This window comes from Oncorhynchus tshawytscha, linkage group LG08 (genome assembly GCF_018296145.1).
Source record: "Oncorhynchus tshawytscha isolate Ot180627B linkage group LG08, Otsh_v2.0, whole genome shotgun sequence".
Classification (NCBI taxonomy): Eukaryota; Metazoa; Chordata; class Actinopteri; order Salmoniformes; family Salmonidae; genus Oncorhynchus; species Oncorhynchus tshawytscha.
Window position 1 is genome coordinate 25,282,837 of NC_056436.1, and position 13,560 is coordinate 25,296,396.

Sequence of the window (13,560 nt, forward strand, 5' to 3'; positions counted from 1 at the left end):
GATACCGAGTCAGTGTGCAGTGTACAGGTTAGTTGAGATAATTTGTACATCTAGGTAAGGGTGAAGTGACTATCAATAGATAATAAACAGCGAGTAGCAGCAGTGTACAAAACAAATGGAGGGGGTAGGGTTAATGTAATAGTCCGGTGGCCATTTGATTAATTGTTCAGCAGTCTTATGGCTTGGGGGTAGATGCTGTTAAGGAGCCTTTTGGTCCTAAACTTGGCGCTCTGGTACCACTGGCCGTGCGGTAGCAGAGAAAACAGTCTATGACTTGGGTGACTGGGGTCTCCGACAATTTAACGGGCTTTCCTCTGACACCACCTATTATATAGGTCCTGGATTTCAGGAAGCTTGGTCCTAGTGATGTACTGGGCCATATGCACCACCCTCTGTAGCGCCTTACGGCAGATGCCGAGCAGTTGCCATACCAGGCGGTGATGCAACCAGTCGGGATGCTCTAGATGGTGCAGCTGTAGAACTTTTTGAGGATCTGGGGAACCATGCCAAATCTTTTCAGTCTCCTGAGGGGGAAAAGGTTTTGTCGTGCCCTCTTCACGACTGTCGTAGTGTGTTTGGACCATTATAGTTCGTTGGTGATGTAGACACCAAGGAACTTGAAACTCTCGAACTGCTCCACTACAGCCCCATTGATGTTAATGGGGGCCTGTTGGGCCCGCCTTTTCCTGTAGTCCACGATCAGCTCCTTTGTCTTACTCACATTGAGGGAGAGGTTGTTGTCCTAGCACCACACTGCCAGTTCTCTGACCTCCTCCCGATGTCTCATCGTTGTTGGTGATCAGACCTACCACTGTTGTGTCGTCAGCAAACTTAATGATGGTGTTGGAGTCGTGTTTGGCCACGCAGTCGTGGGTGAACAGGGAGTACAGGAGAGGACTAAATACACACCCCTGAGGGGCCCCAGTGTTGAGGATTAGCGTGGCAGACGTGTTGTTGCCTAGCCTTACCACCTGGGGGCGGCCTGTCAGGATCCAGTTGCAGAGGGAGGTGTTTAGTCCCAGGTTCCTTAGCTTAGTGATGAGCTTCGTGGGCACTATGGTGTTGAACGCTGAGCTGTAGTCAATGAACAGCATTCTCACATAGGTGTTCCTTTGGTCCAGGTGGGAAAGGGAAGTGTAGAGTGCGATTGAGAATGCATCATCTTCAGATGAGAATGGGCAAGACAAAAGATTTATGTGCCTTTGAATGAGGTATGGTAGTAGGAGCCAGGCGCACCAGTTAGTGTTAAGAACTGCAACGCTACTGGGGTTTTCAAGCTCAACAATTTCCCACGAGTATCAATAATGATCCACCAAAGAACATCAAGACAATTTTACATAACTATGGGTAAGATTGGAGTAAACATGGGCCAGCATCCCTGTAGAATGCTTCCGACACCTTGTGGAGTCCATGCCCTGAGGGAGGGGGGTGCAACTCAATATTAGGAAGGTGTTCCTAATGTTTGGTTTTCTCAGTGTATGAATCGACCTTCAATATTATTTATTTGTTTTGCATGTAAAATTACATCATCTATCTTAGATACCCGTAATATTTCGCTAGACGGCAGTGTGCCTTCACGACATATAATGTAGTGTTGACGAATGAGGAAGTGATTCTATTTCTCCGTGTTTTTCTTTTAAAGCAAATAGTATGGATATACTGACAAGATACATGTCTCTCCGCCCTAACAATGGGAGGGAGAAAGATTTTCCGCTGAATTGGGCCTTTCTCTTCCTCTGCTTAACGTTCCCCCGTTTGCACCCCCACACAGTAGGTGGCAGAGTGCACTTTTAACATATGTTTGTGCCGTCATACCACACTATTTATGCGAGCTACAAACCAAATACATTGAGACTTTGGTGAGTAAAGCCTCTTTTAAATGCAGATATAATTGGAAATGTTTTCGGACATGCCAGTTTCTATTTACAGCACGTTTACTAACATTATATGTACTAACGTTACAGCTTGGCTAGCTAGCTACTACTTGTAATGCATACATACGCCTAACTAACTAGTAATGAGTCAGCTACTGGCTCTGTATTAAGATGTGTAGTTCTCCTTTTATGTTTCACATTATTTAAACCCCAGAAAACATTAACCTTGACCACTTGTTGTAGACAGTAACCGAGCCTTTGACCATGACTCTCAGTTCCATTAAACATAGCTCATTGGACGAAGACGTCTTGTGGGAGTTTGGTTAAGAGCCGCGACACTCAATCTAAACATTAACAGACGTAGTTTACGCCACGGTAAGGTTTTGGATGTATAAGGACCTTATCTTTCATGTCAGCAAGAAGAAAACAAAGGTTACATTGATACACACCTTGATATGGTTCATGTTCCCACTAAGGCTATATATCCATGTTACAGCGCTTGTTTACAGAAAATAGACAAGTCAAGAGGTGACCACTTGTGCTAGTTAGCCATCTAGCATGCACCTGGCTGTGTAGTTTTGTTGGATGGAGGCACCCATAGCTGTATGGATATGTACACAACTGCTACAGTAAGTGTATCTCTTTTATTTGAAGGATTCATTATCGTGGATGTAGGTTAAGGGCCATATGTTTCGAAAGCCGTATCGCAAGCAATGATTATTGACGTTTCTAAACGTTAAAACACTGCGTCGGGATTGTGGTTCACACGAGCCAGACGTGGGCGAAGCTAATGGCTGAAAACTAGGGAGAAGGCAGATTTATTTTGTATTATTTCACCTTTATTTAACGGGGTAGGCCAGTTGAGAACAAGTTTTCATTTACAACTGACCTAGCCAGGATGAAGCAAAGCAGTGCGACAAAAACACAGAGTTACACATGGGATAAACAAACGTACAGTCAATTACAGAATAGAAAAATCTGTATACAGTATGTGCAAATGAAGTAAGGAGGTAAGGCAATAAATAGGCCAATAGTGGCGAAGTAATTACAATGTAGCAATTTACACTGGAGTGATAGATGTGCAGATGAGGATGTGCAAGTATAAATACTGGTGTGCAAAAGAGCAGAAAAACAAATATGGGGATGAGGTAGGTAGTTTGTTGGATGGGCTATTTACAGATGGGCTGTGTACAGCTGCAGCATCGGTAAGCTGCTCTGACAGCTGACGCTTAAAGTTAGTGAGGGAGATAAGTCTCCAACTTCAGTGATTTTTGCAATGAGTTCCAGTCATTAGCAGCAGAGAACTGGAAGGAAAGGTGGCCAAAGGGGTGTTGGCTTTGGGATGACCAGTGAAATATACCTGCAGGAGCGCGGTGGGTGTTGCTATGGTGACCAGTGAGCTGAGATAAGGTGGAGCTTTACCTAGCAGAGACTTACAGATGACCTGGAGCCAGTGTAGAGCTGTTGGCCGGGGTTGGGGTAGCTAGGTGGAAAGCATGGCCAGCCTTAGAGAAATGCTTATTGAAATTCTCAATTTATCATGGATTTATCAGCGGTGACAGTGTTTCCAAGTCTCATTGCTGTGGGCAGCTGGGAGGAGGTGTTCTTATTCTCCATGGACTTTAGTGTCCCAAAACTTTTTGGAATTAGTGCTGAATAACGCCTAGTGTTTTCGAGAGCTAACAGTAACGCAGCTAGCTAGATGACAGCTGTCAAAATGTCATTTTATTTAACCTTTTATTTTATCAGGGAGTCATACTAAAACTATGGTCTCTTTCACAGATGAGCCCTGAATTACAGAAAATATTTGTGTTGTAAAGTCTGGTCTCGAGACCACATATTGAGTGTCTCGGTATTGTGTCTGTGTCAGATACATTTGTACTCGTCTCAGACAGTGAGGATGTAATTTCTTCCCGAGTCCCATTGTCAGCTAATAAAACTGCTTCATTTTATTTTCTACATTGTAGAATAGTGAAGACATCAAAACTATTAAATAACACATGGAATCATGTAGTAACTTTAAAAAAAAAAATATATATATATAGAATTTATATTTGAGATTCTTCAACATAGCCACACTTTGCACACTCTTGGTATTCTCTCAACCAGCTTCACCTGGAATGCTTGGAGTTCCCACATGCTGAGCACTTGTTGGCTGCTTTTCCTTTACTCTGCGGTCCAACTCATCCCGCGGGCCGCGGGTGGCACATGGCTTGTTTGTAATGGTCTACTGTCACTCTGATTGGCTACAGCGCACCGGTCTGAGTGTTTTTATTCGGTTTTATTTGCTGCAGTGTCTTAATTGTCCAAATGCACTTCACTTTCCCACTCTATATTGCTATAGAATTTTCACAAATGCCTTCCCAAACATTCTAGGAATTTATGAAAATGACTAAGTGGTCGCTTGTCAGACCATTTTAAAGTGTCCTTCTTTCTGGGGGTGTATATGAACAGATTTGAGTAAGGTTTCATATTGCTAAAATGCTGCCGTTCCACTTTAAATGCAACAATGTTTCACATGCACACAAGGTATTTTCAAATAGATGTCTAACGGCAAGCATGCTGCAGTAAAAAAATCCAGTTCCACTCACCAGATGATGATCATTTGAAACTTAGCTTTCAAAAAGAAGTTAACAAATTAGCAACAACATCCTCTTTGATAACACCTGCTGCAGCCGCTGCAAACTAGCTAGCTAGACCTTGTAAAAACTGATGCTCGCTATTGCCCAATGACCTATTGGCCTTCAAGAAGGCAGAAGTTTCTGTATGTTTTTGTAAAAACGGTCCCACTTATTAAGTCAAAATGTGATTGGTTGATTCCACTGTCACTCCAAAAAAAATTACCTAATACAGTTGAGCATTTCACTTAAGGTCTACACCTGTTGTATTTGGCATATGTGACAAAAGATTTGATTTGAATGGCAGATGCCTTTTATCTAGCTTCTGATGGCTTAGCCAATGGCTGACTTGGATAGCTAGATTTATCTCCCCAGAGACCAGCACAGAAAATCCTTATTGGACATGTTTTTTTCTCTTTAGTGTTAAACCTTTCCAACAAAACTAAAGAGATTAAATCAGAACATCATTGAAAGTAATTATAATTATTGTTCCCTGCTGTGTTTGGGTTAATAATAATTCATAGAATGGCTCTATTTTCCCTCAGCATGCATTGTTTCACTATATAGAATCCATATGATCTGAAATATGAACACAGAAATACTGGACATTTTGAACTCTTATTATGGTGATTTGACAATTACAATCATGGTCTTGACTCGGACTCGATTTGCTCCCGAACACAACACTGGAAAATACAGACCAATTTGTTTAATATTTTAGATAGTTAAAAGGTATTATGTCTTGTGTGGACTTATACACTATGGGACTAAACTTGCCTGTTTTTAATGGAGATTTGTATTTATGAAGGTGCAAGAGTTCAATATTGTTAGTTTGTGGGATGGATTCTTTGTATGACATCTATTTTCTCTTCCTATAAGATAGCTTGAACAATAAATAGATGTATAATTCTACCAGCCAGGTGTGATCTACGTTCCACCTTTTCTGGTCTTCCAACCCACCCCCAGGTACAGTAACAACATGTCTTCTGGCCCACCTCAGTCGCCCGCAGTGGCTAAGACAGAGGTGACTGTCGAAGGAGAATGCCCTCTCCTCGCCGCCACCTTTGCCTACTGGGACAACATCCTAGGCCCGCGAGTGCGTCACATCTGGGCTCCCAGGTGTGAGCAGCCGCTGTTGCTGAGTGACGGTGAAGTCACCTTCCTGGCCAATCACACGCTGAACGGGGAGATTCTGCGCAGCGCCGAGTGTGGAGCGGTGGACGTCAAGTTCTTTGTCCTAGCTGAGAAGGGTGTCATCATTGTCTCGCTGATCTTTGACGGCGAGCTGAAGGGTGACAAGAACACGTGTGCCCTGTCCATTATTCTTCCACAGACAGAGCTGGCCTTCTACCTGCCCCTGCACACTGTCTGTGTGGAGAGGCTCAAACACATAATCCGCAAGGGACGCATCTGGATGCAGAAAGTAAGTGTTCAGATTTTAAGTTCCAAGTCTATCCCCTACTAGGCCACCCCCTTAAGGCAGTGTTTCTCAATCCATCACTAGGGAAATTGATTTATCATTATAGCCCAGTACTATCACCTGAATCACCTAGCCTGCCATGCCGGTATTTGTCATTGACATACAGGGCTACAACATAATTTCTGTGCTGACATCAGAGATTGTCCCCATCATGGAGCTGCTGTCCTCCATGAAGACACACAGTGTCCCAGAGGACATAGATGTGAGTATCAGAAGCCATCGTGCACATTTGGCAACACTTTCATCGTGCAAAAAATATAGTAAAGCTCATTATACTCTGCAGACCCATTTATGTTGCCACTTTGCTTTTAACAGTTAGTGGGGTCTGAAATTGACAACATTGATGAAGATTAGCAAAAATTACTGAATAAAATGAATAATTCAAATACTGTATACTATATTGTATGCTCAAAAAAAAGGGAAATATTTTTTTTACTAATACAATTTTTGAGATTTTGAACTATTGACACCCCTGTCTTCAATACCTCACCTTACAAGGATAACGGCACTGAGCCTTTTTATAAAATGCTTTGAGTTGGAGAACACATTGGGATGGATCTTAGACTATTTCTCCTTCCAGATCCTTGATATCCTACATCTGGGTTAATGGACTGGACTGTCCTCTTCAACAGGTTTTCAATCAGACCTGGGAAGGGGGGCTGGCTAACAACTGATGAGAGTGTGAAATAACATAAGCGTAGACCAAAATGGACCTTTCTCCAGGAATCCAACAGTATTGTCCTTACTTGGGTCAGGTCTACAGCCAAGTAACATCCGGTAGGTTCCTGTCCAGTGTGGGTTTGATATCCTTCCCAGTGTTGGAGGGCCCTGCATGTCAGCTTTTTTTTACATTTCTTTTTTTACATTTATTTAACTAGGCAAGTCTGTTAAGAACAAATTCTTATTTTCAATGACTGCCTAGGAACAGTGGGTTAACTGCCTTGTTGAGGGGCAGAACGACAGACATACCTCGTCAGCTCGGGGATTCGATCCAGCAACCTTTTGGTTACTGGCCCAACACTCTTGCCATTCCGGCAGCTCTTGCCATTCCGGCAGCTCTTGCCATTCCGGCAGCTCTTGCCATTCCGGCAGCTCTTGCCATTCCGGCAGCTCTTGCCATTCCGGCAGCTCTTGCCATTCCGGCAGCTCTTGCCATTCCGGCAGCTCTTGCCGCTCCAGACCTAAAAACTGATCTGGCCAAAGCCAGATTAAAACAGCCACCACCCAATCTCCAACTAGTTATATCAAGTGGTAGTTTTCTCAATCTGTATTCAAATAGTTTTAAAAAGTAATACTTTCTGAGATGCATATTCAAATAGTTTTAAAAAGTAGTTATTTTTTGGAATCTATAATCAAGTAGTTGTTCCCCTGGAAAAAGTTACTTTCCACAAAGCATAGTTAAAACTATAGTTATCTCAGGTCTTGAAAACCCCATGTTTTTAATTGAAGAAGGTAGTTCATACGCATGGACGAAGGATATTAAGGATCTGGAAGAATTCTGTATGGAGGAATGGTCTAAGATCCCTCACAATGTGTTCTCCAACTCATAAAACATTTTACAAAAAGGCTCCATGCAGTTATCCTCGCAAGGTGAGGTATTTTAAAACGGGTGTCAATCATTTTTACCCCTACCTTTTTGAGAAAGATTATTACTTGTAAAACAAAATCTCTTCTCTGAGCAATTATGTTAGTATAATATACACTGCTCAAAAAAATAAAGGGAACACTTAAAACAACACAATGTAACTCCAAGTCAATCACACTTCTGTGAAATCAAACTGTCCACTTAGGAAGCAACACTGATTGACAATTAATTTCACATGCTGTTGTGCAAATGGAATAGACAACAGGTGGAAATTATAGGCAATTAGCAAGACACCCCCAATAAAGGAGTGGTTCTGCAGGTGGTGACTACAGACCGCTTCTCAGTTCCTATGCTTCCTGGCTGATGTTTTGGTCACTTTTGAATGCTGGCGGTGCTTTCACTCTAGTGGTAGCATGAGACGGAGTCTACAACCCACACAAGTGGCTCAGGTAGTGAAGTTCATCCAGGATGGCACATCAATGCGAACTGTGGCAAGAAGGTTTGCTGTGTCTGTCAGCGTAGTGTCCAGAGCATGGTGGCGCTACCAGGAGACAGGCCAGTACATCAGGAGATGTGGAGGAGGCCGTAGGAGGGCAACAACCCAGCAGCAGGACCGCTACCTCTGCCATTGTACAAGGAGGAGCAGGAGGAGCACTACCAGAGCCCTGCAAAATGACCTCCAGCAGGCCACAAATGTGCATGTGTTTGCTCAAACGGTCAGAAACAGACTCCATGAGGGTGGTATGATGGCCCGACGTCCACAGGTGGGGGTTGTGCTTACTGCCCAACACCGTGCAGGACGTTTGGCATTTTCCAGAGAACACCAAGATTAGCAAATTCGCCACTGGTGCCCTGTGCTCTTCACAGATGAAAACAGATTCACACTGAGCACATGAGACAGTCTGGAGACGCCGTGGAGAACGTTCTGCTGCCTGCAACATCCTCCAGCATGACCGGTTTGGCGTGGGTCAGTCATGGTGTGGGGTGGCATTTCTTTGGGGGGCCGCACAGCCCTCCATGTGCTCGCCAGAGGTAGCCTGACTGCCATTAGGTACCGGGATGAGATCCTCAGACCCCTTGTGAGACCATATGCTGGTGCGGTTGGCCCTGGGTTCCTCCTAATGCAAGACAATGCTAGACCTCATGTGGCTGGAGTGTGTCAGCAGTTCCTGCAAGAGGAAGGCATTGATGCTATGGACTGGCCCGCCCATTCCACAGACCTGAATCCAATTGAGCACATCTGGGACATCATGTCTCGCTCCATCCACCACAGACTGTCCAGGAGTTGGCGGATGCTTTAGTCCAGGTCTGGGAGGAGATCCCTCAGGAGACCATCCGCCACCTCATCAGGAGCATGCCCAGGCGTTGTAGGGAGGTCATACAGGCACGTGGAGGCCACACACACACTACTGAGCCTCATTTTGACTTGTTTTAAGGACATTACATCAAAGTTGGATCAGCCTGTAGTGTGCTTTTCCACTTTAATTTTGTGTGACTCCAAATCCAGACCTCCATGGGTTGATAAATTTGATTTCCATTGATAATTTTTGTGATTTTTGTTGTCAGCACATTCAACTATGTAAAGAAAAAAAAGTATTTAATAAAAATATTTAATTCATTCAGATCTTATTTTTGTGTTCCCTTTGTTTATTTTTGAGCAGTGTAATTCCCCCCCTTTTTTTGAGCATAATTATTTTTAGCTATACTGTATTTTTTTATAGTCATTTTTGCTCATCTTTATCAAAGCTGTCAATAATTTCTGACCCCACTGTATGTCCATGAGAAGGAGATTATGCCTGCAGTATTATGCCTGCAGTTCACTGTCACATTATCACATGGGTATCCAAGAATGCTATCCAACTAGTTTCACTGATATGTTAAGTCTTGCACAGCTTTCATTACCAGGCAAAAACCCCAGTTGAAAATGAAACTAAAACTTAAAAGCCTCCACAATTTCTGTGGAAAAGAAAGCTGAAGGTTCTAACCAATGAGGCTCCACTGAAGCTTTAATTATCTTTTTGATGTTCCTCAATGAGATGTGCAAAGTCACACACAATTCCACAATAATTTGAGGATTAGACTACTCAAATTCGGGCAATAACTACTCTGTCTCACCACAGTTACAGTAGGCAAACATTTTTATCTTGTCCTTCATTTTGAGGACTATTTCACCAAAGAACTCTTGTTTGTTCCAACTGTGTTAGATCAAGGACACCATCCTAAATGATGACGACATTGGAGACAGCTGCCATGAAGATTTCCTGCATAAGTAAGCACTTTTATTGTAGGTTTATCTGCTTCATTCTGAAAATTGGAAGCATCTGCCTGTAAGTTGTCTACCTGTTTTTTTTATATTATTATTATATATATTTTTTTTTTACAGTACCCAGAACCATTCTGTGACTATTTAACCATAGGAAAAGTATAAATACTGCAATGCAGTGTTGACTAAATTGAGCTCTGAGACTGATAAGTAATCTCTAACTAATGTTGCCAAAAAGTGGAAAACCCTGCACATTCTCAAGAAACAACCTTGAGTGCCCCTGCTTTTCTTTTTGTGGGATAGTCACAGGGTTAAAAAAAATTGTTTTACTCTCCTTCAGGTTAACAGCTTTTCTTTCCTTTTTATCCAAACTGGGCAGGTCCATTAGGTACACATTGCTTACCTTGCACACTATATTTGTGATGAGATTGTAGTTATCAGCGGAATGCAGTTATGCACCCCTTGACAAATCTGTCTAAACATCATTATCTTAACTGCCTGTGGAGATGACAAATACACTGCAAGTCATAATTTCTTTACTCAGCTTTTAAGTGTTCTTGCAGTAGTCAGGAAACACTTATGTCACTTTAGAGACCTATATTAAAGTAATGTTTTTATGACAAACACGTGGACACATTTTAATGTTGCTCATGTTCTCATTATGCTAAATTAATATCAAGTGACTTCCTTGTCATTAATTTTTAAAAATACACACAACTGAAATTGCCTCTGTCTCTCAGGGCCATCAGTTCTCATCTCCAAACGTGTGGCTGCTCCATGGTGGTCGGAAGCAACCCAGACAAAGTCAACAAGGTACTGACAGGCTGCCAATACTCTGTGCTTAACACATACATACAGTAGCCTATGTATGTATGTATGTATGTATGTATGTATGTATGTATGTATCAGCATATGCATTCACACTCATGCACACAGTAGTTGTATAAAAATGTTCTATACACAGGCATGTCTGCATATGTTATTGTGTATCTACAAAAAAAATTGCAGCATACCAAATCTGACATTACAGGTTAACACGTGCACACACCCACACTCTCATCCAAATCCTCTCTCCCTCACTAAAATGTGGATGTGTTGTGAGGTATTCCACATTGATATTTGTGTTTTCTTGTGCTCTAGATAGTGCGAACACTGAGCCTTTTCCTCACCCCTGCTGAGAGGAAGTGCTCTCGGCTCTGTAAAGCTGACTCCTCTTTCAAGTACGACACAGGACTGTTTGTGCAAGGCCTCCTCAAGGTACCACGCCACTCTAAATTACAGTTCTCTAATGCTGGTCCTGGAGAGCCAGTGGATGTGCAGGCAATTGTTGTATATATTTTTTTTAGCACTAAAAACAATCTTCGGTCCAATGTGTTCAATGAGGGTTACTTAATTTTGTTTTCTCACATCTCGATTATCCCATTGTAAGTGCATGCAAATTAATAGTCATGCAAAGTAAGTATTTTATTTCAAACCAAGGCCTCAAAAAATGAACAAAAGGTCATAGCTTAACAGACTGCCAGTTTGGCATTGTGATCCCCCTCATTACTCTCCCCCTCCTTTCTCCAAACCAAGGACTCCACGGGCAGCTTTGTCTTGCCCTTCCGCCAGGTGCTGTACTCGCCCTACCCGACCACGCACATTGACGTGGACATCAACACGGTGAAGCAGATGCCACCCTGCCATGAGCACACGTACAACCAGCGCCTCTACATGCGCTCGGAGCTCAGCACACTCTGGAAGGCAGCCAGCGAGGATGACATCGCCCCCGACGCTGTCATTCACACCGATGAGTCCTTCACCCCCAACCTGTATGCTTTCTTCTCTCCTGTTCTGTTATTCCAATTAAATTGGAATTGCCTGTGTTTATTTAGATGCCTTAACAACATTGATTGATTTTATTTCATATGTATCAAATTTGTATGTCTGGTTTACATTAACGTTCATGAAAGATGTGGATGTTAATTCTGTTTTTGTGACCACTAAAAGCTCCACTTTTTTTTCTCAGAAATATTTTTCAGGATGTTATGCATAAAGACACTCTGGTGAAGTTATTTATAGATGAGGTAAGACACCAGAAATAAGGAAGCAACAATATTTGTGGTGCTGAAAAATGGTCTCCTCATATGTCGCCCTTTTGTTGGCTTATCAGGGCCAACAATAATAGTTGATTCTCGGTGTTGTTCCCAGGTGTTCATGCTGAAGCCAGGCCTCAATCTGCGAAGTACTTACTTAGCCCAGTTCTTGCTGATCCTTCACAGGAAGGCTCTCGCGCTACTCAAATATATTGAAGATGAAACGTAAGTTACCTCCTGCTATGGAAGCAGATGTAATTGGTTTCAATAGGACTTTTGTCCCAGCACAGCAGGACACCGTGTAATACAACTTTTTTATGTTTGAATTCCCCACCCTCAGGCAAAAGGGAAAGAAGCCTTTCCGCTCCTTGCGCAGCTTGAAGACAGACCTCGACCTGATGGTGGAAGGCGACCTGAATATTGTCATGGCTTTTGCTGAGAAGCTGAGGGCTGGACTGCACTCCTTTGTATTTGGGAAGCCATTCTACACCAGTGTACAGGAGCGAGATGTGCTCATGAGTTTTTGACTCTTTTACTCTTATCCTCATGACTTGTTTGTTTCTTATCTTTAATTATTTCTTATTATTGTAGCATTGTCAATAAGGAACCTGTAAGTAAGCATTTCATTGGACGGTGTATACCAAGGTTATTATAGTAAACTAAAATAAAACCTAAAATTGTAAAAACAATATAGTAAACAAATAATAACATATGCTGAAACGTATAATTGACTGCAAAATGAACTAAAATGGAAGCCATCATAAATGATTTGTTTATTTCCCCTTCTAAACAAATCTAATACGATGTAACCTTTTTTTTCTAATGGGGTTTTTGAGCTTCTGAATATGGTGGTTAAGTACTGCCAGTAGATGCTGACGTTTCAAATAGGCTTAGTTTGTGCATTGCTATCACTAGCTAACAGGGAAGAAATCTGAGGGCAAGCGCAGAGCCGGACTGGGCTAAGCTAGAACAGCTTGTAAAGTTGGAGCCGTTCACAATCTACAACGACAAACTTCAGACTGACAGCCAGGTGCCGTGCCTTCTCACTTGCAATCTACTACTACTGGGGGAGAGAGTGAGAAAGTCACCTCTAGCAAGGATGGCTGTTTATCCTAAGCTGTGGCACTGGATCTGGTTGTTGCCCCTGCATCCCAAGAGTTCGTGGAGAGAATATTCTTTGTCCGTGGGCAACTGTCATCAGGCTTGAGAAACCGAACGACCACCTCTCTGGAACGCAGTCTTCTTGAAGATGAACCAGACTCTTGTTTGGTGGAGCAGAAACACACACAAGCTGACTGGCTTTGAACTGATAGATTTGTGAATGTGTTGCTTATGTTTTTGCTGTTGCAGCCATTTTTATTAACCTATTTGAAGGGCTTAGTCAGTGATACATGTTTAATATTACATAAACATGTCAAATGTGCCATGACTTCATTTGTTTTTTCCTTTCTGTCAGGTAAAGGTACTTGATTCTTATATCTGCTGCTAAATTTAAAAAAGCATTGGATTTGTGTTAACATGGGCAAGAGTTTCCTTCCACCATAATTCTTGCACCAGTCTTGGTGTCTATCCTTTTAAATCAAAGTCACATTAGGATTGATTTATAATTTAAACCTATCTCCTGGACATGGGAGTTGTATGGAGTCCTCTAGTGTAGGGTTTCCA

General features: G+C 42.4%; 1 protein-coding gene across 2 annotated transcripts; it reads left to right on the forward strand.

Annotated features, from left to right (window-relative positions):
- The first annotated feature begins 1,614 nt into the window (after positions 1-1,614).
- LOC112246784 (guanine nucleotide exchange C9orf72-like) lies at positions 1,615-13,318 on the forward strand. Of its 2 annotated transcripts, XM_024415323.2 has the most exons (11): positions 1,892-2,249; positions 2,371-2,503; positions 5,459-5,915; positions 6,079-6,174; positions 9,762-9,826; positions 10,561-10,633; positions 10,961-11,077; positions 11,396-11,631; positions 11,829-11,886; positions 12,011-12,120; positions 12,236-13,318. In XM_024415323.2, exons 2-11 carry the CDS (start codon positions 2,460-2,462, stop codon positions 12,420-12,422), a joined length of 1,443 nt encoding a protein of 480 aa, XP_024271091.1. In that variant the 5' UTR covers positions 1,892-2,249; positions 2,371-2,459; the 3' UTR covers positions 12,423-13,318. The 2 variants fall into 2 exon arrangements, with proteins under 2 accessions (XP_024271088.1, XP_024271091.1); XM_024415320.2 differs by lacking the exons at positions 1,892-2,249; positions 2,371-2,503 and adding an exon at positions 1,615-1,859.
- The last annotated feature ends 242 nt before the right edge of the window (positions 13,319-13,560 follow it).